Here is a 26015-nt window from a genome sequence, read left to right as displayed (position 1 = left end):
TGCTCTTTTTTCTTTGCCTGTCGTTTTTTTTTTTTGCAGCCATTTCACTGCCGCCTGCTGCCGACAAATGCTGTTGATCGCTCCCAAATGATGTGCAACAGTGTCATTGCCACTGCCATTACGCGAGCTACTGCTACTGCTACAACTGTTGCTGCTACTCCCACTCAAACTGACACTGCCACCACTGCCGCTAACACTGCCAACAACAACAACAACAACAATAAACACAACACTAATACCAACAACCAAACGTGTACGCGCGCGTGTGTTGGATAAGTGAACTGCGGAACGCATAGACGCGGAAGGCGCTTGGCGCTTATGCGCTTGTTTGTGCGGTTTTGCGTCCAGCAACTCCCACGACAACAATAAAAAAGTGTGCGAAACGCAGCGCATAGCAATCCCTGTCGTATACGTACTTAGTTATTATTTTTACCACATTTTTTAATTTTTTTGTTTTTTTGTATTCGCTGTGCTGAAGTTGCTTGTGGCTGTGCGACGTTTGTGCATCCATTTGTTGTTGCTGTTGTGCTACGCTGACTGAGTGTGTTGGTCGCTCGCGTATAAAATGAAAATCGACTGTTCATGTGATTGCAATTGCAGCGACCTCGCCTCGTGCAGCACCAACATCACCGACCGCCGTCCGAGCGATATCATGGCCAATGGCGATTGCTATCGCCGATTATCGAATTCATCGTCCGCACTGTACGGCAGTTGTCCACAGCTAACGCAACATTTAGATTCCACGCAACAACAGCAACATTGCGCACACATTAACCCAGCCGCAAGCGAAGCAGACGAAGCGCAACAAGCGCAGCAGCATCATTATCAACAGCAACAGCAACAGCAACATCAACAACAGCCACGTCAATACTCGAGTTTAGTACGTCCCCGCCAGTCGCGTAGTCCAGTGCTTTGTCAGCGGTGTGCTGTGTGACGAAGGAATAATCAAGCCTGCACACACCCCGAAAGGTCGACAGTCACTTGCGCGCTCACATTTACAGCCGCGCGCAGTGTGAAAGGTAGCGGCGGCAACAGTAAGGCCGCAAAAGAATCGAGCGCAGTAGGCGCAGCGTTAGCGAACGCAACAAAAGCAACAACAGCGACTGCGCCCACCGCCTCCTCCTTAGCGTTTGTATCGTACAAGCCCGCAACCGCCTCTAGAGCTTACAGAGCACAGCAATTGCAACAGGAATTGGCATCGTCCATTGCCACGCCGGCTTTGACAGCGTCGCGCTACTTATGTCGCAGTTGTAGATTCAATAATCAACCAGTCACTTGGTGGGTTTCCTGCCCACGCCTCTCCAATTTAGGCTCCAGCGTTAGTTTGCAACCGAGCGCTGCCGCAAACGAGGAGCAGCCAGCAAATACACAACCACAGCCTTTGCAAGCGCCGCAATTGTCACGCGACGCCATCGGCTACAATTATCAGCAGCGCCCTTTGCCCTTGCCGCCGCAGAGTAGCGGCGCGCCGTGTTCAGATACAGCATCGCCTAGCCGCAGCAACAGCAATATGGCTACATCCGCGACGTCCGCTGTCTCCGCCGCCACCACCAACGCAGCAAAGAAAACAGTCACGCGCCACCAACTTTACGGATCAAATCGTTGCCTACGGCAATCAAGTGTTCATTATCCACTCGATCATAGCACACAGCAGCCGCCGCCGCCGCCGCAGCCACATGTGGCTGGTCTCGGTGGCACACTAAAGCGTCAGCAATGTGCACTTTCGCATTCGCGCTCCATCACGGCGCTGCACAATATGGATCTCTATGGCAGCTATGCAACACTGCCGTCGGCAGGCGCGGCCGGACCTTTGGATACGCCACAGCGCTCATACTGTGCACGCCATTTGCCGCCTGCTGGTGGCGGTTTGGGTGTGGGTGTGGGTGTCAGTGGCAGCCACACTTGGCATCCCCCCAGCCAGCAGTATGCAGCTGCAACGCCTTGCTGTCACCTCTACAATGCAAATCAAGCGGCTGCAGCAGCAGCGGCGGTGACAGCGGCGCCCGCTTGCATGTATGGTGGCGTTGGCGTTGGCGTTGGCGCTGGCCACACCTGCCAACAGCAGCAACAGGCGCAACCGCATCAGCAGTACCCACGCGCCGCGCTGCTACACGACAGTCATAAGCCTTTGGTGCCCAATGGCTATTATTTTGGTGAGTTGGATTTTGCTGTACGCTGATGGCGGATTACTGCGCAGAGATATGTAGATTTTTTTTTTGTTTTGCTTTTGGTCTTGTAGGCTATGAACATGGCACACATTTGACCGATGAGGAGGACTCGGCATTTCCAGGCTTCCATGACCGCGAGTTTCACATGCTGCATCGGAATATACCGGCGCTGCGGCGTACTGGCGTTGATACAGCGGGGATTAGACAGGTGAGTTCACACTTTGGAGATATTGGTTTTCGCTTTGGTATTGTATTTTCAAACTTAGTTTTCATGAAAATTGCAAATAAAAGTTTATACCTAGCCGATTTCAACGTTAGATTTTTATATGACGAAAGTTTAACAGAAACTATTTTGAAAGATTTCGTATATATAAGCGCCATTTAGAGACAATATACTCAATAAGCTTGGTAGGATATATCACACCTGAGAATACTGAAACCTTAAAGATGCTTTGTGTCACATTCCTAAAAGTAGTCTGATCGAGGAATTTCTAATCCGAAAGGAATAAATTAAGTGTATAAGTCCATGTAAGCCATAGCCAGAGAAGCCAAATCTCTCTTTGTGAACAAATTAAATAAGTTCATATGAGAAAGCTGTACGATGGGCTATAATCAGCTTTAATGATTCATCAGTTTCGTCAAAGCACTTGGATTTATCGTTGAATCTATTTATGTTAGTAACAATACATTTGGAGATCTTCGTAAAACTTTGGATGGAGAAACTCCCTTCCTTATTCGTGCCAGTGCTGGGCACTTGCAAAGATAATGTAGGACCGTATCCTTACATCCCTCTAGATTTCAGCTACGGCACCGTGGTTTGAAGGGAAACCCATTTTGGCTGCATGTTCGCTAACGGGCAAATGTCTCTTTATCGTGGTAACGAAGCTGACTTTACCTTTTCTCGATCTCTTTAGAAGTTTCTTTATGCTTGATTTGTCGTACTGCATCCATATACTTCTTCCTCGCAGTTTGCTGGTTTGAAGCTTTTTCCGATGAGTCCGAGTGGACGGTTTGTTGTCTGTGGTTCGGATTCATCAAAAGATGTGTCGACCTTAGCCAACTCATCAGCCATCTCATTACCGTGTATGTATATTCCTATGGCCGGGAAACCCGATGAGAGAGACGCATACTGATTCTGCTGCCGAGCTTGACGGTGAGGGAAGACCAGGAGTGCCGCTTGGCTATCTGAAAAAATATATACTTTTTGTACCCCTACGCAGTTTCTCTCAAAGGCTTTGCATGCCTTCTCGATTCCCAGTACTTCCGCTTGGAAGATGCTAGCAGAGTTTGGTAGTCGGAATGAGAAAGAAACATTCAGCATCTCAAAGAACACTTCGCACCCACGAAACAGTCTATTTTTGCACCCGTCAGTATAGATTTCAGTGGAAATCTCCTCAATTATCCTGCCCCAGTTTGGGTGCCTTTATTAAGGCAGCATCAGCAAATTACTTAAAAGTACTTACATTTCAATAAATAACTAATTCAAAAATGTCAAAAATAGCATCTAAAGATATTTGGTACCATGTCCCCACCAAAGAGTTGACCATCTTAAATCGAACTTAACCACATCACTAACTATTGCTGTCCACACTGCGGTTTGAGGTTTATAAAACAGTACAAATGTAAAGACCAGTGGTCGGACGTCCAAAACTCGATTCAGGACTAAATCGCTGCAGAAGGCGGAGCAAAAACAAATTTTCGGTACTAGATTGAATTTTTTATTTTCTTTTCTGACATTAATTGTTTGACTTAAATATTTTCTATTCATGCAAAAATTAAAACGCGAGGGCATGTAAGGATAATATGTTACATATTTATATAATTTTTGGCATTTTCTATAAAGTAGAACGTATCTTATAACGTATAACACTTAATTTTTTAAAGAGCAATAGGATCTAAACCTTCTCAACATTATATAAATTTCATTCTACATATATTTTTTAACAACTTAAGTAAAGTTCTGCATCCGCCAATTTCTACAGCCATACATCAAAAATTTCCGAAGTTACTTTACTGACACATTGCTATGAGCGAGTTACTTTTTAACAGTGAGATTTGGCTAACTTTCACTGAAACTGGTGGTGAACACTCAAAAACGGTCCCAAAAGGGGCATAACATAACTAAAAAAATTGAGTAGATTTGAAGTCAAGCGGAGTAGAGGACTAGATTTCAAATTTTTTCAAAAAGAGGAGTAAATCTAATCTGATCTTATTGAAGTCCAAACACAAGTAGGGAACGAATTTTTTACATTTTAACGCTAATGACCCACAGATGGCGGGAAAACACAGGGTTGCATCAAACTTTCGACGTGGTTTCGACTTGGTTAGCTTTTAACCATCTCAGTGAAATGGTTAAGTGCTGTCATTTTAATATGGCGAAACTACGCTAAATCAAGTGGGTTATCGGGATAACCAACTCATTAGCCATAACTACGTGGTTAGTTGCGGTGGGGACATGGTATAAGAATTTTTAAAAAAATATTCTAATCGAAAATAATTACATATTTAAACATCTTTTCATTTCACTGGCAACAAAGAGAGCGGGTTCAAATCACAAAAATGTACATATCGATGGCTGAGTGGAAGATCAACCTATCTCGGCAGCAGCCAGTTCAAAATGCCCTATCTCAGAAAAAGAAAAAAATTAAGTAATATAAGAAGAAAATATTACTTAAAAAGTAAACAAAATTGAAAAAAAAACTTTTTATTTTTAAAACGATAATATGAGATACTATAAAATTAAATAAAATGAAGTAAATATATTTTTCGTTTTAAAACAATAAAATACAAAATTTAACAGAAAATTAAATTCACAAAAATAAATAATTAATTATTTTATAAAAATTAAATTAAGCAAAAAAAATATTTTTCTTTTTTAAATAATAAAATCTAAAAATTAAAACAAAACTAAACTAAACAATGAAATAATAATTTAAAAAAGTAAAAAACGGCCTCGAGCTCAATAAAATTGTTGAAAATGTTGTAATAAAGAAATAAATAACGAAAGTTCCTAAGAATTGAAGGAAATTAAAAACTATATGCCTTTTTTCTAAACATTAAGATCTAAGAATTAAAAGAAATTAAAATAAGAAAGAAAAAAGGCTTCTAAAAATTAAATTAAATTAAAAAAATCTATTTTTCTTTTTAAAATAATGAAATCTGAAAATTAAAAAAAACTGTAGATAAAAAAAAAATAAGATTCCGCTGCGTGAGGACTCGAACTCGCACCGCTCGAATGGCACGCATGCGCTCTGCTCACTCAGCCATTGCGACTGTTGGAGCGACGCGAGCTAAATTATATACAAACACTTTCTCTTAAAATAGCTTTTAACCACGAGTGCTGAATGAGAGAACTTTTTTTTAACATTCTTTCATTTGTCTTACGAAAGACCTTTTACTAGATATCTTAGCCAGAATTTCCCTGTAAAACAAATTAAATATCAGTTTATGTTTGAGCTCAAAATATAGCCCTTATTAGTTCTCAGAGTATCGCTTGGAGACAAAACAGTTTGCTTTTAATCAAAAGTACAAACACTAGTTAAAATTCCACTACTTTCATTTACTTGTAGTACTTTTATCCGGATGGCGGTTGGGGTTGGATCATTTGCGGCATAGCATTTTTGGTCCACATCTTAACAACGGGTCTGCAACTGTCAAGCGGACTGCTGCTTTTCTACGCCATAGAACATCTACGAGACTCGAACGGCATTGGTAAGCGATTGTTTTGTTTTATTAGAAGTCTCAGACCTCTTGCTCTCCTTAAAGCTTATAGTATTTATTCTCTTTCAGAATGGGTTGGTGCTTTGAATTGGTCAATTTCTATGTTACTATCACCATTTGTGATTACATTTTGTCGAAAGAAATCGACGCGACTGATGGCCGTAGTAGGTGGACTGGTGCTACCTCTAGGTGTACTATTCACCTCTTTTGCAACGGAGTTGGGACAAATATTTTTTAGTTATGGTGAGTGTAAAAAGGGGACTCGAAATATGAAATTTTAATTTCACTTTTATTTTAAATACGTTTCCTATTTAAACTTAATTTTTATTTAAAAAAAACTTAATTGTTTTCATATTTCCCACTTGCAGGTATTGTTTTTGGTATTGCAGTGGCAATGGTTCGTGAATCGTCCACAATAATGTTAGGAAACTATTTTAAGCGCCGTAGGCAATTTGTCGAAATGATCGCCATGTCGGGCGAGGGAGTGGGCATATCGATATTCTCTGTGATATTACGGGAAGGTGTTGGGTATGTTGGTGTTATTTTAAATTTCAAATACATATTGCTTAACCCTTTCTTACCCTGAATTGCAAAAAAAGCCTTGGTAAAATTTCTATAAAGTAATAGAGTTAATTTTTTCCCTTTTTTTTTGTTTTACAGAAACGCTGGTTGGCGTGTCGGTCTCCAAATTGTAGCTGGCCTAGTAGCGGTTAGTTTTTTTATGGGTTTATTATATAGACCCGCATCACTATATCATCCACAACGGCGCGCCATACAACATTTAAAAAATCAACGAAAGAAGGTTTGCAGGAAATGAGTTTTATTTTTCGAAATTTTTTTTAATCTAAAAATGTTTACAAAATCTTGTTTTTTTCCCCACAGATGCGCGAAAATAAAGCGAAATCTATGGTAACAAACGAACAAAGGACGGTGCGTTATTTATTCCTCGACATATCACCCTTCAAATCAACCAATGTGAAAATCCTACTCGTATCAGCTGCTGTAGCGGCATTGGGTATCTATACGCCCATGATCTCAATGGTAAGTTTTTAAGATTATTCAATACAGGGATTTCAAACGATGCGGCCAGTTGAAAGAAATTTTGATTGAAAAGTAGGTATAAGGGTAGCATTTAATTTTCCAGCGAAATAAATTGATAGAATCGGTACAGAACGGGCTGTCCAAGTTCTTGCGAACTTATGATAACAGACTATAGATACAGTCATAGTCTCGGGAGCTAATGACGCAAACCCTAATCCAATACTGAGAGTCAAATTTAGCTTTTATTGTTAACCGGTTCAAGGTAACCAATCTAAGCATAGCATCAGCGTACTAGGAAGTATGGTACTACGATGTTGGAAGTTTATTTGTCCCAGAAAGAAGTTCAACAGGTATGTGGTTATGACTGTTTCACTGGCAACAAGGACTAGTGGTTCCGACGCCTGGACAAATGTCAAGACCACTCGCCGACCAGCCCTGGCGAAAGATGCTTGAGGCAAAGACTTCCGACGGGACGGAAAGAGGACTCTTAACGTTCACTTCAAAAGAAACAATGAGCACCATAAGGTGCTACACGCTATTCTGTATACCACCGAAGGGGCATTGGCGGCCATGTTTTGTGTATTAATTGGCAAATGGAGCTTAGGTATTGGTCTACTCTAGGAACTCTGGGTACACTGGACGGTAAGTAAGAGGGCTGATTCAGTCAGTGTAAATATACAATGTAAGTTGAGGAGTTCTTCAAATTTCATCGACCTGCAAACCTCTATTTTAACTATTAGGCGGCTTGAATGACTAGTCCCCTATTTAGTTTTATAGGTTTGGTAGGATAGTACCTCAGGATCTAGTGTAGATTTTGGAAAAAGTTCCTTCTCCACAAAGGTCCACCACATTATCCTCTAAGCAGCTGCGACATGCACATCGTGTGTGATTTTTCGTCTCACCACGAAAATACCCATTTGAAACTGTCCTATCAATAAACGAACCAGAATTGAGAGTTGCGGCTTTGTGAGCCCAAGAAAATTCATTCACCGCCTGCGGTCTACCTGCGGGTAGAATATCGCGAAGCTGAGCATGTCCTCAATTTTGCCCAGAGTTCGCGTCTGAGCAGAAAATAATTTGGAGCAACCGGAAGAGAGGCCAGGCATTTCCCAGAAGTCTAGAGCGTACCGTAAGCTAGTCCAGGACCCTAATATGCGCTTCGATATCAGAGTAGATGTTGCTCCTCGACTGATTCCTTAATGCACCATCTGCCTGGAAAACACTACAATGAAATGGGAGCCTAAATTTGTGATTAATAGAATCCTCCGTGTAAAATATCTCTCCACCCACCCTTGCGTTAAGCTTTGACCTATTCGTTTACTAGTTCATCGGTGCTTGTTACCAACTTATACTTTCCATCCAATCAGGGTGATTTGAGTTGTAGAAGAGTCTAACCACGCCGTGAACCGTTTAATGAAAAAATAATTCGAAACTTCCAAGTATGCTAGACTGTCCAGCTCTGACATCATCTCGTGCTGAAGTAGCGTTACCTACAATTTTAGCGAGCGAACTGTTAAGCTGAGCAGGGTTACCTGAACTCGGTTGAGAACTGGGATTTTAGCTGCGGGATGTGTGTAAACCCTATCAAAGCGGAATTTGTTCTTTTTACTGGAAGGTATAAGGTGCCGACTTGCCGTCTTCCCTCAATGGGCGGTCTTCCACTAAGGCTTTCAGACAGGGTAAACTACTTGGGCTTGATTCTTTACAGCAAGCTTTCCTGAGGAAGAGGAAATAGTCAATAAGGCAAAAATAACCTTCCGTTGTGGTTGAGGGGGGCTATTAGCAAGCCCTTGGGTGTCTCACGGAAAGTAGTTCATTGCCTATGAAACTATATCTAAGCCAATTTTACTTTATGGGGTACGTATGGATCGAAGCTCAATGGAAAGGTAGCTGGAGGTGCCTTCTGCGAAGAATTCAACCTGAAATTCAGGCTGCCGGAACACTGTAGCGTTTTCCAGGCAGAGGTAGCCGCAATACTGAAGGCTTGAGATTGGTTGCTCACTAGTGTAACACCTTTCAAGAAGGTCAATATCTATTCCGACAAGCAAGCAACTATCAAGGCTTTTGGCTCTCTGATAGTTTGTACGATAATGGTGAAGTATTGCTTGACCTAACTGTCTACCACATCGTATTACTATGCCCTTCAGCTCATTTGGGTTCCGAGTCACAGCGAAATTGCTGGAAACTGCATGGCCGATGAGCCGGCAAGACAGCGAACCTTTGAAGAACTGCTGCCGAGTAGAGAATAACTGGGTGCTGCCCTGCCTTTCTGTGGTCTGCTACGGGACAGATGGGCATTTGGTCAGCTCAGCGGGCTCTGGGCGAAGACCTTGGAATGCAAGGTAGCAAAATCTTGCTGCGACAAGTAGACAAGGCCGGGGGCGGACCAGGAAGGTATTGGGACTAAGCAAGGTATACCATGAGAGTATAAGTTTCTACAGCATCTCTTTAATTATATGTTTTCTTAATTTAAAGGATTCAGTTCCTGGCGTTATATCAAAAAAGATTTTATATATGTACACTAGGGCGGGTTAATTTTTTAATGGGAGATTTTCTCGACTATGCGCGTATAGCACAGAAAGATTCTACGTGCATTTCTAAGCAACTACATACACTTGTCTTATGAAAACGTAATATATTTTCTCCTCCTCTTTCAGACCTTGACCGTCGCCAAGGAAGGTCCCGATATAGAAGACTTGGTGTTGTTGCAAACTTTTTTAGGTGTCTCCACAACAATGGGCGTATTTATAGCCGGCACAATACTGCGCAAAACTTTTAGAATAGGTACTTTTATGATAACTTCACAAATTGTGTCTCAGGTAAATTCAACTTCTTTGCATTAAGAACTAAGGGTTATAAATATAATTTTGCATTCTTTCTTTGTCCAGGTATTTATTGCGTTAATAGCAATTTCCATATTGAGCCTGTCCTTTGTCGTAAGTTTTCGCTGGTTCTGCATACTCGGTTGGATGTATGGTATTGGATTCGGTGGATTTCGTTATGCTTTCAAGATACTAGCGCTAGATCGCATCAAAGTGAAGCAGTTTTCGAAGGCATGGGGTACATAAACAAAAAAAAAAAAACGATATATGAATTCTCTTCTGTACTAAAGAAAACACCCCTCTCTTCTTTTAGGCCTCCTCAAAGGTGCCGAGTCCATACCAGTGCTCATTAGCATACCACTCACCAGCTTCCTCAATGACTACTCACTGCATTATGGACGTGCTGGTTATTTTATATGTTCCGCAGCTGCTGCCATAGGCGGTATTATAATATTCTTCATGACCTACTCAACGATTCCGGGCGAAAGTTCCGGCGCCCACCAAGGCAACAACAACAACAACAAGAAACATGGGAATGGTGCTATACCCACACTGCGTCCCTTTCCGCAATATTGCAAGCTACATGGCTTTCATGAGCCAGTGGTGGACTTTAATCTTTACAATGGGTGTGAATATCCAGCGCCTGATTTGTTAATGAGTCGGAGTTGTGTCAGTTTGAATCAAGTGGATTTTGAGAATCTCTGTCGCAACAATGCGTATTGCGGTGGTGGTGGCGCTGCTGATCGTTGGCGTCTCCCAAGTCTACATAAGTTGCAACATTGTGCTGTACATGGCGGGCCGGCGGCGGCAATGGCGGCAGCAGCAGCAGCGCGCGGTCGTGGTCACATGATGGATTTAAGTCGGCCACATAGCCCACACTGTGACATGGAGCAGCAGCAGCGTTATGCGAGTTTGGGGCGTGGCATGGGCAAGCGACTGCAGAAGAGTTTGTCATTTATACAGAATCCCTATTGCTGTAACGGGCAGTGGTATTGCAATTGTCATGATGGCTGTCAGTGGGCGCAAGCGTCGCCGAGGTGGGTTTTCTTATTTAAACTTTGTATGTAAACTCAAACTTTCTTGCATTCCATACACAGATCCCAAATGCATCAACCGCTGCTGTGCACTTGCAATCAGGGCTCCAGCAACTATTTGCAAAACTCACGCAGTCGCAGCGTGCCGGAAGGTCTCTCCACCATTGGCAATCAATTGTGCAGATGCAAGACAGTTACGGGGGCGGCAGCAGCGTCAGCAGTGGGCTCTTCGAATACCCTTTCACGTGAAGTTATCTACTTGCCGCGCCATGATCTGGGCTATGACTTTGGTACAATGTGTCGGCATCATCAAAGAGGTGTAGCAGCGGCGACCGCCATACAACAAGGTGCTGCTACTACGCCCCGCTACCGGCATCGACGCTCACAATCACTCTCCAAGCCACTGCAATATGTCGAACAGATAACGACATCGGTGTAGTTTGGCAGCCGTTAGATAAGAAATTTAGAGATAAACTAAGAAAAAAAACTAGGCGACTATGGGCAACAAAGCTACAGTGGTTGAAAATTGAGAAATTTAGGGAGAGACCGTAACCTTTGATTATTTGCAAGCAAACGCTTATAGACATTTAGTGTGTCGAGCAAGGAGAAGTTGATAATTTTTGCATTTTAATTTTTTAAGCCAAACATTTTTGCGAGGTTTTTGCTTTTTAATTTTTTTTTTTGGGAATGAATTGAAGTTAAAATACGAAATTAAACATGAAAAGTGATCAAACATCCTAAAAGGACTTCAATATTAGGTTCCGAAAATCAACCGAATTGCCGAAAAAGCCTTCTTAAATTTCATTAAAAGTCCGAAATAAGCGACGAAAAATTACCGAAAATTCCGAAAAGCTCAGAACCAACACGAAGTCCCGAAAAAGCATTCCTAAATTTCATTAGAAGTCCGAAATAAACGTCGAGGAATGCCCGACAAGCTCATAAATAATTTCGATACGTTCAAGAAAAATTAAAAAAAAAATCCATAAGAAGATCATAAAAAAATCCAGTTGCTACCGGGAGATCCCACAAATCCCAAAAAGTCTCGAAGAAATATTCTACCCTCTCGAAAAAATTTCATGAGATCATGAAAAGCCGAAAATTTTATTTAAAACCTCGAAAACATCGCAAACATTTCGATAATTCACGAAAAAATCCCGAAATGTCTCAAAGTATACGGAACGCGACTGTTCTAAGATATTAAAAAATCCGTAAGGTCCAAAAAAAACTTTTCAGATCATTTAAAGCGCGGATTAAAACGGGAAAAGTTCAAAAATCACGAAAAGATCCGAAAAATGTTGGTAGGTTCCGAAAAATTCTGCAAAGAACCGAAAATTTACCTACAATCCCGAAAAAATCTAAAGATATCTCTATAAGTTCCGAAATACGAAAAAAAAATTCCGAGAAAGAACTTCAAAATTTCAGAAAATATTTCGTACGGAAATACGACCAAAAATCCTGAAAAAATCTTAAAAATCCGCTGTAAGTCCCGGAAAAATACCGTAAGTTTCAAAAAAAATTTAAAAAGTCTCGTTCCCGAAAAAATCTCGCAAAATATCAAATGGTGCCAAAAACTCGGCAAAGTATTTAAAAAAAAAATCTAAAAGATCATCAAGAGACCGAAATAAAACACAAATGGTGACCAAAAATCAAAAAAAAAATATTTAAAGAAAACTAAAAAATGTTCACAAAAATCAATAAAATTTATGTAAAAGACTCCCAGGATCCAGAGAAAATTTAAAAATGTCCCTAAAAGGAACCGTAAGGTCTCGACAAACCAAAAAAAAATCCCGGAGATCCTGGAGAAATCTGGAAAAGTTCGACATTTTTGTATACTTTATCCGCCAAGTTTTTTTTTACATTTGGTTTAAGGACGCATGCTTTCACTTGCCTGTGAACGCGAAAATTTGCTGAAAAGACCAGAATACTTAGGACACGTTAAGTGGCAAAGATTCCCTAAAGGATCTGAGAGAATGAAAAAAATTCGAAAAAAAAACCCAGTATAGCTTTCATCATAAAATTTGGAAAAGCTCCGCAAAATCGCTTCTAAGCCCCTAAAAAAGTCTGGGTGTAGTTTTAAGTTTACATTTGAACAGGAAAATGCAAGAAAATTTCCTAAAAAATATCCAAAATTTCAGAAAATATCTCTAAAAACTCCATAAGATTCCAAAAAGTACCGGATTCGCTTATAAGGTCAGAAAATTTTTCGCAGCTTTAATTTTTTGATTATATATTTTCAGGCATTATTTAAAATTAGCTCTAAAATTTACCGTTGGGTGTGTAAATTCTTTAAGAATCACGAAAAGTTGAAAAATATATCGATAGGTTCCAAAAAAAATCTCCAAGGGCTTCATAAAACTGCGAAATGCTCAAAAAATCACCCAAAAATTTTGGAAATGTCAAGAAAAATCCCGCTAAGTCTCAAAAAATTCTAAGTTGCCGAGATGTTCTAGAAAAATCTGTTTTGTTTTGATGGCGTGTAGCTTTGCCTATAAAAACTCCAGCAAGATCAAGCAAAAGAAAAAATATTTTAATTCACGAAAAAATCACGAAAAGTACCGTAACTTTAGAAATAATCCTGAAATTTTCCGAAAGCTACAAAAAAAATCCATAGTTTTTTTTATAAAGCCTCAAGGTGTTTGGAAAAATTTCCATAAGGTCCCGAAAAAGCTTAAAAATTCGCGCGACTTCTAGAAAAATTTATGGAAGTCACGAATACTTTTCCTAAAAATAAAATGCAAAACTAATCAGATTTTCATACTCAAAATAAAAAGGTGAACATTTTTAAAGTCTGCAAAGTGGGATTTGAATTCCTAGCAAACTATTTAGAAAAACATTAAAAAAAAAAATTTTACTACCTTTTTTTATTTCAAAGACTTCACAAAATTTTAAATCCTTACTAGCCTCAATTGACTGCCTCTAGGCACTGTAGATCAACTGAGTCTGATGCAGTTAGCTAAAAATGTCAGTTAAGGCTAATTGAAAATTATTTATTTAGTTTTTAGAAGAAAAAAAAGCGCAAAGCTACCCAAAATTTGTTAAGAAACTGTATTTATACTTCTAGTCTTACTCATAAACTTTGATTTTCTTTTACGAAGATGAAAGCTGCCAATGTAATTTGCTATAGGAAAATATGTATGTAAAGTGAATTAGATTAAAAAAAAATATATATATATCTATATATAAACTTCAGCGCTAACTGTAAGCAATTTAATGCGAAAAAAATTAAAATTTTGTACTCAAAATACTAAAATACAAACATTCGTAACGACATAAATACTTACATAAATTAAGCATACTTACATACATACCTAAGGCCCAGTGTAATTTTCGAGTTTCGAAACTCTACCACAAATCCTAGTAACTAACGCAACAAAAATCTTCTACATTAATTAATAATACACAATTTAGCAACAACCTCACTACAATTACTAACACGCAACACAATCACTTTCACATACACCACCGCCACCGCCGCCACCACCACTTCCAACCACACCCTACTACCCCATTTAGGAACCTAACCATCCTAATGCCCCTAAGGAGTTTGAAAGCTTTATCTAAATACAAAGTATAAGTACGAGTAGCAGTAAGTTTGTATGTATAAACGTACGTAGTTTAATGAACTAAACTAATGAAATTAGTTACTTAAATTTAGTAATACTGTAATGAAGTAAATGCATTTTTTTAAATTATCAATGAAACTAGTAGTAAACTATGTATGTATGTATGTATGTAGTAAGATAAATAATTTGTAATTTCTGTAGGTTTAGACAAATTTCTTGTGTGTAATTAGTAAAATGAAATGTGTGAGAGAGATGTGAGTGAACATTATGTTAAATTATTACTTACAAAAGGGTTCAACTAAATACAAATACACACACATAAAAACAAATAAAAAGAAAAAAAACTTAAATTTAATGCAATCCACCGATGTAGGTAGCCTAACCGCTTTTACCACAAGCTAACTTGCGCAAATAAATAAACAAATAAATATCTATGTGTGTGTATGTATATACATACATACATATGCCGGCAAAAGTCCTTTTGTGGTAAAGCAAAGAAGCTACCCTGTAGGAAAATCCGCTAGTATATTTTAGAATAACTAGTGAAATTTCAGACACATTTAGGCGTTAAATTTGTACTTTCTTCAGGACAAAATTAAGTAAAATATATTTACGAGGTTTGGGTAAAATATTATTATGGTTCAATATGATCATGAAAACTCTGAGACTGCAATCGTATTAACGACGCATATACAAAAAATGTTTGCTTGTGGCTTGAAAAACACTACATATTTGGAGACAAATCTCAGCCAAAATAGTTAGCAAAATTTTGCTCAGTGCACAATGAGTCAACAAGTATTCCTTGCCTTATAATACTTAGCAATGTTGAGGCTTGGCATCGTCGGTAAAAAAAAAATATCGTTGGGAAATGCAATTCAGGTTTGTATAAACGCATCACAGCTCAACTCACGAGAATACAAAGCGGACAAAAAAATTTGCCGAAAAATAAAAGCAAATCAAATGAATAATGAAAAAAGAAGAATAAATCCTATTTGTTTTTTGAATGAACTACAAAAAATTTAATTGTATATTAACTTTTAATTTTCCTTATTATTTTTTATATAAAAACAAGCTTTCAAAGTATGCACCAAATCGCACCATAAATAGGGGGTTTCCCAAATATCTCGATTCCTGCGCCGCCTAGCGGATTATTTCAAACTTTATATTGCATTGTCGTTTGTTTACCTGCAAAGTTTGGAGTTCAGGTCCCTAGCTCATCTCGGGAAGTTGGTGAAATATTGATTGCAAAATTCCAGGACAGACATACAAACAAAATACATACGAGTGAAGTTAAAGAAAAGCTTGTAGAATAAACGGGATTCCGGCCCAAAATAGTTTTGAAGCCAGAATTTTACTTTCTAGAGAGAATTTCGGAATACAGAATTTTGACCCGAAATAATTTTAACTGCAAAGAGTTTTTTTTACATTTTTTCCAGAATTTTCGACCGAAAGTTTTTTGAAGAATTTACTACTGCTCCCGTTTACAAAACAGAGACAAAAGCATATATATCATGACCTAAATAATGCCTAAAATGGCGCGAAAAGTAAAATTGTTTGATGACTAGAAAAGGCTTTCAAAACTAACAACCATCTGCCTAAGAATTCACCAAGCTATAAGCTATAGTTTCCTATTCCAATTTCGTCATTCAATTTTTAATATTTTGTATAGTATACCAGATTTAGCATGCTATAATTTTTGTATTCTCGTCAGTGCGCACCGTACGTTGGCCTACTAGCATACCAGTCTCGTAAACTTTTTTCCACAAATTTGCGTACAGCAGGCGCGGTGGATGGATGCCTCATTTGGGCCAAAACATTATTATTTTTTTTAATAAATGTACTTAACTTTGGAAATGAGTTTGCATTATTTTTCGATATTGTTCAAGCGTAAAGCGATTCATTTCGTTCCGCGGGGATATGATACTGACTTACCTCAAGATTTTCAGCGGGAAAGAGCTGTCCCTGCCAAAATAACACATGATTAAAGAAGAAACTATATGAACCACCCTGTTCCTTGTTCTAAGGTTGAGTTTTAGAACATAGTAAATTATGTTTTAGTTGTTCGAAAGAGTTATCTACTAAAACTAACAATGATTTGTTATAAATTTATGTACAACAAAAAAAAGGCTATGCCCATTTCCCATTAGTTCTAAACTAGTACTAAATTCGTAGGAGTGTGGCCTGATGGATATGTATTTCAGTTCCACAATGAGTTCTAGTTCATATCGAATTCCTTTTTTATATATTAGATTTAGTAATTAGGACTACGTTTGGGTATTACTACACTTTACAATTACGTAAAATGTAGCAGTTACTTTCTAATTTTAAGTAACCAATAATCTAATCGAAAGATAATTTTTAGTACACTCTAAATCTCTTGTTCAAGACATTCGTTCAAAAAGATACATACTTATCTAGATATAAGATGTTAATTAATTTCCTACAGCGGATGCCATTAATTCCTCATTAAATTTTTTCCCTACAGGGTAGCCTTCGCATTGCAATCAGGTACCGCATACGCCCTGTAGGTCACGCAAATACTCGTAAATATCTTGTAACGGGTGATTTTTTAAGAGCTTGATACCTTTTTTTTTAAAAAAAACGCATAAAATTTGCAAAATCTCATCGGTTCTTTATTTGAAACGTTAGATTGGTCCATGACATTTACTTTTTGAAGATAATTTCATTTAAATGTTGACCGCGGCNCGACTTTGAAAGGTATTTGCAATAAATAGTTATAAATAGTAAACAGCGAGCAAGAGCATACAAATCGAAGATCAATTTAGTAATGCGTTTGAAAGTGTAGTGGGAACGACTCGAATGACTGCGAATATGTGTGTGCGTGTGCGCATACATACACTGGCGGTCAAAACTGGATGAATGGTATTTGGTTTTAATATTTACAATGTTTTTCAAGCAAAAATTTTTTTGTTTTCTTTTTCTATAAAAATATGGTTCATGCTTTAATAAAAACTATAAAAATAAAGCTTCAGACTTTCTGCTGAATTCCACAAATTTTTATAAAAATTTTAAGCTTTTCAATTAGAATTTTCATAAAGTTTTGAGCGGCATTGATTTTTAATTATTATCTTTTTTCTGATGGCTTTTACGGATTTTTTCATACAACAAGTAAAATTGAAAAATATGTCGTTGATTTGCATTAAATTTTGTTTTTGCAAACGGTTTCGCGCATTTTTTTCCAAAAGTAGTTCATGTTGAAATGAAAAAAAGTATTAAAACACAATGGACATTTTTTAGCCACTCGCAATTTTTACTTATTTGATTAAAATTTCAGAAGTCTTGAAACTGCATACCCAAAAATTTTATAAAAATTCTGATTAAAAGGCTCCAGATTTTGATGAAATTATGTGGAATTTTTCTAATTCTATGTAATGTTTGATAGTTTTTGTTGTTGTTATATGGTTTTTTGTTTTAAGCAGTAACCATACTTATGAATAAAAAAAAACACAAAAAATTTTTTACTTGAAAACTTGTATAATAACAAAAACAGAACACCATTCACACAGTTTTGACCATTAGCGTACTAGTAGACCGCAATTACTAAGAACACATGTACAATGGTACATACCCTGCAGCAAATCAAAGTGGTTCAGAACTAACTCTGAACTGGCTTGAAAACGGACGGTACTGGTTCTTCATCTGTCCCAAATCAATGCTTCCAACTGGATTTTTGAACATGGCAGTTGCCCTCCTCTGCGGAGCTTTTGAGCTCGCTCTGAACTGGTTCCATTTGGGACATATCTGGGACGATCGGGCATGTTCTGAAATTCGAAACTTTTTTTTTTACTTATATCTGATGAAAAGGGCAAATATTCTAATTGCTAACCATAAAAGAAGCAGCAGCGATATGAAAGAAAACATTTTAATGCCAAACTTGTAAACTTTTTGGTCGAAAACCATCGAAAAAATTATCGAAATCAAGTCGTTTTCAAATTTTCGAATTGCAGAACATGCCTAAGCATGCTTTTTATTAGAAAAAATTTTGATTTTTTGATATGTATGCGTTTTTTCTTTTCTTTTACAGATTGCAGATAATTTAATTCTTATTTATTTTTTTTTTATTTCATTTATATTAAATTTGATAATTGTCTCTTAAATTTTTAAGCGGAACGCAACAACTTAAATTCAGTAAATCTGAGCGATGTTAGAGTCTGACGTCTGCCAGCGGAGCTATATTCGTATTTTACGAGAAGTGAAAATTCGTGTACTTATGTACTTCTCAGCTTTCACATGCTAAATGTGAGTAACTTTGAGGACAGCGCAGCTAGCACACCGTAAGCTTCAACTGTTCCGCTCTGCAGCCGTATTGTAGTAGTTCAGAGTTCAGTTCTGCAATAGTTCTGAAATTTTTATGGCGGAACTGGTACTTTGCCAGACAGTCTCTAAATTTTGCTGCAGGGTATTTACTAGTCACATATATGTATGTATATGTATGTAAGTATGTACATATGTAGGTGCGTATGAAAAGCCGGCAGCAGCAAATGCCGAATACCGCCACAAAAGCACTTAGCCGCAATACAGTTGAGTGTCGATTATGTTACCTGTGCTTATGTATGTATGTATGTACATATAAACGTACCCTGTGGCGAAACGCATTAGTGTCGAACTGGTTCCGTATAAGAGAATTTAGAACCATGACAAGTGCGCGGTAATTCTCTTTTGGATGCTAGCAAATGGCGAATTTAACCTAGCGATGTCCTATGAAGTGTCAATTGCCCCCCGCTGCATCCCTTTTTCGATGATTCCCAATCAGTCCTTTATTCGAGAGATGGGATCTAGTTCGCTTAGCATCCGTTTTTTTTCAATAGCTCCGAATGGATTCTAAATTCATCATCTTAGATGCAGTGAAAAGTTTATTTTTTATTCTTTGGGACTTAACACATCTTCTAGGACTATTTTGGACTTTATTTAAATTTACGTATCACTGAACAGAAACGGTTAGAAATAAAGTAGGCAGTTCTATCTTTAGAACACGATGTAGAAATGTGTTCTTGCTTTTTGCATGTAAATAAAATTGTTTAGTAAAAGTGGACTTAGCACCAACTTTTCACTCTTAGCTAGCGATATGTAGTTTTGCGAAGTAAAATAAAATTGCTTTTTTAACTACCACACTTCGCTGCTTTTGAACGGTTGGGAATCTATTTACTATAGGACTGGTTCGGTTTTTGGCGATTAAAATCTAGTACTGAACTAAAACTTTGGTTCACTAGTTCGCGATTTCCCTGCAGGGTATGTATGCAAGTGTGTGTGTCTGCCGTGTGCAAGTGTTCAATTTAGCAGTTAAATTCTTGCAATTCATTAAATTACACAAATCCATACATACATATGTATGTACAGACAACTGTTGTGGAAGTGAGCCTTATTTTAGACATACAAAATGTGCGTAAGTATTTAAGTATAGTAAATAAACATGTATGTACATCGATGCAACAATATGTATGTATGTATGCATGTATAAATGAGTATTTAAGCTAAATCATTTTTACTAGAATATATGTGTATTACTTACTATACTACACATACACATGCACATGGCATTACTTTATTTTGTAAAAAGTTGCTCAAGCAAGTTCGAAAGTTCGAAAATAAAAGCAAACATATGTACACATCTACACACAAATGCTTATAACAACATGTGTATCTACTCACCTACATATGTATGTATGTATGCATGTATGCTGGTATGTGTGCAGGATAAATACAAGAAAAAAGTGTATAAAATAAATTAAGGTAAACACAAATTGCGTGAAATGCAACTTAAATAAAATGACTCACATTCATACATACATATGTACATATATTTAGCATGCGAGTATACATACATATACACATATGCTGTATGTATGTATGGGTATGTGTGTGCGCTGTGGGAGGAATGAAATAGTTGCCAAACGTTAAAAAAAAAACAAAAACAAAGTTACATACAAATACTTTGTAACACAAAACGGACCAAAGTCTCAGAACTGTAAATCATTTTCGCGTACGCTGTTGTTGTTGTTGTTTAGTAGTAGTACTTAATGTTGCATCTTTCCTAAAACTTCATGGTCAGTCCCTTTATGGTCTGCTCTAACATTGCCGTTATATCTAAAGCAGTGGGTGGGTGCTCAACGTCAGTGTATGAATATTCATTTTGTGCGATTGTGCTGAGGAAGCTTTAAAAGCTATTTTCATTAACCAGTACACTGAGTAAAAGAGAGTGTAACATTTTTAAATAAAATTTAACCTTTCATGAATATTTATTTTACCCTCCTTCCCTGCGTACATTTAAAAGAAAAAAAAAAAACTTATGTTGCTCGCAAGCATACTGTGCGGGAAACCTCTGATCGCACAACGCACAGTTAAGTAAGCTTAGTATTCTTAATTTCGACTTTGTTTAAGAACTTTCTACTTATGTACGTAAGGAATTTATTTTACAAAATGGTACTTTTGGAAAATGTTAACAATTGAAATATTTGCAGCATTAAGTAAAATCGGAAAATTAGAAAATGTTTATATAAGGATTAAAAAATCCAGGAATTAATAAGAGAATAAATAACAAAAGCAATGAAATAATAATTAGTAAAAATAAAAAATAAAAAATTATTAAATTAAAAAAAAATTAACAAATTATTAAAAGAGATAAATAAAAGTTTAAAATTTAAAAAATAAAATATTTTATCAGATAGAGTAAAATAAAACCACAATTGGAAAAAGATATAAAAAAATCAGAAAAAATTACTCCAAATTAAAAAATTAAAAATAAATTAAATAAGTCAAAATTTAGCTCATTAAAATGTTTAAAAAGCATTATTACAATAGAAAACTTAATAAACAAATTTTAAAAATCAAAAATTCAAAAACTTACATAAAATATATAAAAATAAAAACAAATAATAACATTAAGTAAATTAGAAAATTAAATTAAACAAAAAGTATATAATAAAAAATAAGACTCAATTAAAAAATAACATAAATTAAATCGAATAAAACGATAAGTAACGTTTTCCCAGGTAGGTTTTAAAGTTGTTATGCTTTTCAAATGCATTTTTCAGAACAAGAATATTAGAAGGGGGAAATAAAATATTAAAATTTTAAAAATAAAATAAAAAATCTTGAAAATGAAATTTAAAAATTTGTAAAATGTATTTTGAAAATTCTAAAAATAAAATTTTTAATTTAATAAAGTTGAATAAAACCAAATTGGAAAAACAAAATTAATTTAAAATTTAATCAAAAAAAAGTTAAAGAGCATAATATAAAAAATTACCTAAAAAAATTTTAAAATCAAATAAAATTCAAAAATTGCAAAAACTTATATAAAATATATAAAAATAAAAATAAATAATAAAACAAAATACATTAAAAGATGAAATGAAACCAAAACTTGATACAAAAAGATTATAATATTAAAGAATTAAAAACTATAACAAATTAAATCAAATAAAAAATTAAGTGCCGTTTTCCCAAGTATGATTTTCCACCCTTCTTTATAAAACGGTCCCAAGTGAAATGAACACCTGCTTCACGGCGAGAGATTGCCATAACGCGTCCCTCCGGAAAACGTTTGCTGATAGTTGTCTGAAAAAACCTTTCTCGCTTCAACCTAACCCCTTAGGTCCTAGTTCTCTGAAGAGGACATTGCTGCAGGTTTTTATCGGTAAGGTGGTACCTCAAGTGTGGTCCCATACTAATTTGGTTTAGATCCCATCACTGGATTATGAAGGAATTAGCGGTACTCCTAATTTTTATTTGAGAATTAAAGTGGGTCGTTTTTTTTTGCTTAAAAATTACTCGTAATTTCTCTCATCAAGTGTTTCAGTTTTTGTCCACTGTACTACAACAAAAACAACAATGTCGCATGCAAAAAATCTTATGCTACTTCTGATTGTCCGTCACTCAACACATCTCTGAAGAGTCAAAACTCTTTATAAGTAGTATGTACTTTAATTGTAAATATGTATGTATTTAGTAAATTCATAAACTCCAAAACAAAATTCTGAACTAAGTAAGTAAGTAGTTAATGAAAAATTTCGAAACTTTATAAAATACATTTATGAATATGAAAGCATGATAAAAATATAGTAAGGTAGAACCGCTGAGAGTCATTTTTAAAATTCTTGACGTTTCCAAACAATTTAATTTTTAAATTTACTCACAAACTCACACACACATTTTCATTTTCAATCTCAAGCAACAACAATTTCGAACAATTTCAATTTTTTATTTTCACTTTTATATGATTTTAAAATGTTGGCAAACTTCAAAAAAAAATCATGGCCGACAAATTGAGAGAACGGTTCTACCTTGCTATGTTTTTATCATGTATGAAAGTACACAAACATATAAAAGTTAAATGTCAAGTGCATATGCAACTACTGAAAATCATTGTAAGTAATTAACTAAAAGCGCTCAGCTAACACTCACATCACCATCCCCACCAACACCACCACTATCAACACCACTAACTATTTACTACTACTAAATACCACAACCCCTTACAAAATTGTAATTAAACGAATTTGTAACTTTTTAAATGTCAACACGAAAAATGTTTGTAAATTACGTAAGCCTTTGTTGACACATTCGATGCATGCAATTCATACATACTTACATATATAAAAAGGTATTTAACTTAATGAATTCAAATAAATCTTTTTCAAGAATCTAGTAAATTTGAAAGGCGTGAAGTTTTTTATTTCTGACATATTGAGTTCAGGGTAAGTTTTGGACTTGCCGGGTAGGAAAGGAATGAAAATCTAATGGAAGGAAAGGAATCCGTGCATAAGTTAAAACAGTGTTTCCAGAAACTTGCCTCTTCTAATCAGTCCTGAGTGTTACATGGGATACCCTACTAGCCTTTGGAATAAAAGTAACTTTGACCACCTTTCCCGGCTATGGAACATGACCCCTACATAGGGCAGCTCGTAAAGATAGGCATCAACTACCGATCCCTGGTTCGAGCTACATCTATGTAAATTAGACAAAGTTTTTGAAGTGAAACTTTTTTGCGTTCGGTTGGGAATTGGCTTAAATTCGAAACGAAAAAGTGACAGCAGAAGCCAAGGAATGGTGGGGGAGGTTGGCCACGATTAATACTAAGATTAGGCTTAAGATTAAGATCGAATGAGATTAAGATTAAAATTACTGTTCATGACATTGGTTTGCAGCGGAAATGCGCACTGGATGCCTCTATTTCATTCCTATGTAAAGTAACTCGCTAATTTTGAAAATTCAGTTAATTTTTTTTTCTAAGGATAGGTTTTCGAGATGTTTGCAAGTTTTCGTTATTCAGCTTTAAAAAAAATAGCATTATTTAATCACGTATATCTAACGAACCAAACTAATAATTCTAAAACTAAATACGGCAAATGGAAGCTAGCAAAATTCACCCTAGCTAGTTTCCGAGAAATGAATTCATTTTATGAGTTTTGATGAAAGAATTAAAAAATACAAACTTTAAGAAGAAAAATATCAAAATATTTTTTAACCTTTTTCATTTCTATTAAAGCCTGTTGGATTATAAAAAAAATGGAACAACCAATGAAGAAAATTAATGTATAAATAAAACAGGAATGAGTGGTAAAAAGAAAATGCGCAAGGATTTTTTTATTATGAAATATGAGCAGGAAAGAATGTATATGGCGTACACCCAGAAAAAGGTTTAGTTATAACAACCAAGATTTGGTTATAGTGATCAAGTGGCATAGTTGGATATGGCGAAATAAATATATAGTTAACGAAAGTCTGCAATTTACTTAAGACTTCTAGTTGGGACAAATGTATATTTGTTAATAATTGCAAAACNTAACATTCTTTGCTGCTCATACATATTTCATATGTACAAACAACCTTGCGCATTTTAATATGATCACTAATTCCATTTTTATTTATGCATCGATTTTCTTTAAAATAATGATAAAAAACTGACACAGAGTCTGTGATTTTTTTTGAATTTTTTCCTTTTAAGGACTGTTTGCAGCTCTCAAGAAATATCACAAGAAATATTTTTCATTATTTCTGTTGATTCAAAAAGTACTTTGTTTTGCTGGAAATTTTCTTGAAGAATTAAATACTCTGGCATTTTTTTCTTGAGAGCTGCCAATTGAATTCAGAAATTTTGATAGAAGAAAATTTCTTTTCCAAGTCTTGTACGTCATTTTATATGCATTTTTCATTTTTCTTGGGAGCGCGAACAGCCCCTTAAGTTTGAATTTTTAATTTTTTTACAAAAATAAAAATAAAAATATGGAATTTTTAATTAATTTGTACGAAACTATCAAACCTTTCGAAAAGTCATGTAAACTTTTTGTCAGCTGATTAAGTTAAGTGACTTTTTGACCAGTTTTGGTTAATTCTCTTTTGTTTATTTAGGTAATGTTTATAAGTTTTTTTTTTTAAATGTCAAGCACCACATAAATCTACATTTCAAACTATTTACAAAAATTTAACAAACTTTAACAATTACACCCAAAAACTTTAAACTTTTTATTAAACATTTTTTGAAAAATTTTAGGTATGTATGTAGTTTTATAGCCCATTAAATTTTAGTACATTTAAAGTGCAAATTTTTATACGCTAGAAAATCACTTTGATACTTAATATTTTTTTTTTGCTGAGGGTACTATGCATTTTCCTCCATATAAAAGTAATTGTCGAGCATACTTTATGTGGGAGAAAATGCTCAACACCGTCAGCCAAAAATATTATTAAAAATCGACGCGATTTTATAGCTTATTTAAATTTGCACTTTAACCTTCTAAAACTTAATGGGCTAAAAACTGCATACTAAAAATTTTTCTAAAATTTTATAATAAAAGGTTTAACATTTTTGGGTGTAATTGTTAAAGTTTGTTTAATTTTCATAAATTTTGTAGGAAGTTTGAAATGTGGATCTATTTGATGTGCTTTATTTCTATAAATAAAATATATAAACAATTAATAGACAAAATAAAAATAACCAAAACTAGTGAATATGTCGATTAACTTAATCAGGTGACCACAAGTGTACATGCGATTTGTGAGTAATTTTGTTAGCTTTCATTAGCGTATTTTAAAATTGTTCAATTGGTTCGTAAGATATACGTGATTAAGTGAAACCACCTTGGCCGCTGTGGTGTAGTGGTAAGCAGTGCGCGCTTCCACTCCACAACGCCTGGGTTCAAAGCCTGGCCAAAGCAGGCAATGGCAAACCTCCGAGTGCATTTCTGCCATGAAATTAAAGCGCTATCTATTTTGTCAATGTTATTGTGGCTTGTTAACATTTTTATTTTTAATATTTTTATTGAGCTTTGTACCACGATTGTTTATTAGGAAAAATTGAAAAAGCAACAAAGTCTAAGCGGTAGAAGTTATAGCACTATTTCGGAGATCACCACATCTCCTCATCATCGCTATCCACTGACTATATGCTGTCGACGACCTGAGCTCACCACATACCCTACTCGAAATTCCCAAAGAGCAGCGACAGCACTCAAGGAAAGGTCCACTTCTTGCATGATCAAAAGTGGAAGGTGGGATTGATGCAGGGGTTTTCATTGAGCAATGTAACCTAAAGTTATCCTTTCGACTACCACATTATGCAAGCGTTTTCTAGGCCGAGACCTTTGCAATCAAGAAGGCGGTGATGTACATTAAAGAGAATGTACCCGCAAGAACGCAGATGATTAT

The 26015-nt window shown here is 36.0% G+C and overlaps 2 protein-coding genes across 2 annotated transcripts; both read left to right on the top strand.

Moving 5' to 3' along the window:
• The first annotated feature begins 536 nt into the window (after nt 1-536).
• Nucleotides 537-956, top strand: LOC108360966 (GATA zinc finger domain-containing protein 10-like). The gene has a single exon (XM_017613472.1). It carries the CDS (start codon nt 566-568, stop codon nt 932-934), a length of 369 nt encoding a protein of 122 aa, XP_017468961.1. The 5' UTR covers nt 537-565; the 3' UTR covers nt 935-956.
• Nucleotides 957-1461: 505 nt separating this feature from the next.
• Nucleotides 1462-11520, top strand: LOC108360965 (uncharacterized). The gene is made up of 11 exons (XM_017613471.1): nt 1462-2153; nt 2240-2376; nt 5738-5879; nt 5958-6131; nt 6257-6416; nt 6549-6690; nt 6771-6929; nt 9587-9748; nt 9818-9989; nt 10065-10788; nt 10849-11520. The coding sequence occupies exons 1-11, from the start codon at nt 1511-1513 to the stop codon at nt 11222-11224; spliced, it is 2991 nt and encodes a 996-aa protein (XP_017468960.1). The 5' UTR covers nt 1462-1510; the 3' UTR covers nt 11225-11520.
• The last annotated feature ends 14495 nt before the right edge of the window (nt 11521-26015 follow it).

This window comes from Rhagoletis zephyria, unplaced genomic scaffold (assembly GCF_001687245.7).
Source record: "Rhagoletis zephyria isolate East Lansing unplaced genomic scaffold, Rhagoletis_zephyria_1.1 Rzeph_scaffold_00668, whole genome shotgun sequence".
Lineage (NCBI taxonomy): Eukaryota > Metazoa > Arthropoda > Insecta > Diptera > Tephritidae > Rhagoletis > Rhagoletis zephyria.
Note: the sequence above shows the minus strand (reverse complement) of the source record. Positions and strands in the feature narration are given on the sequence as shown.

What these genes read in the sequence shown, in the direction of transcription:
- LOC108360965 (XM_017613471.1), top strand. Translation starts at nt 1,511, where the DNA reads ATGGCTACATCCGCGACGTCCGCTGTCTCCGCCGCCACCACCAACGCA. An exon ending in GCCCAATGGCTATTATTTTG is followed by an intron (nt 2,154 to 2,239) that starts GTGAGTTGGATT and finishes TTGGTCTTGTAG; the next exon opens with GCTATGAACATGGCACACAT. An exon ending in GCAGTTTTCGAAGGCATGGG is followed by an intron (nt 9,990 to 10,064) that starts GTACATAAACAA and finishes CTCTTCTTTTAG; the next exon opens with GCCTCCTCAAAGGTGCCGAG.
- LOC108360966 (XM_017613472.1), top strand. Translation starts at nt 566, where the DNA reads ATGAAAATCGACTGTTCATGTGATTGCAATTGCAGCGACCTCGCCTCG.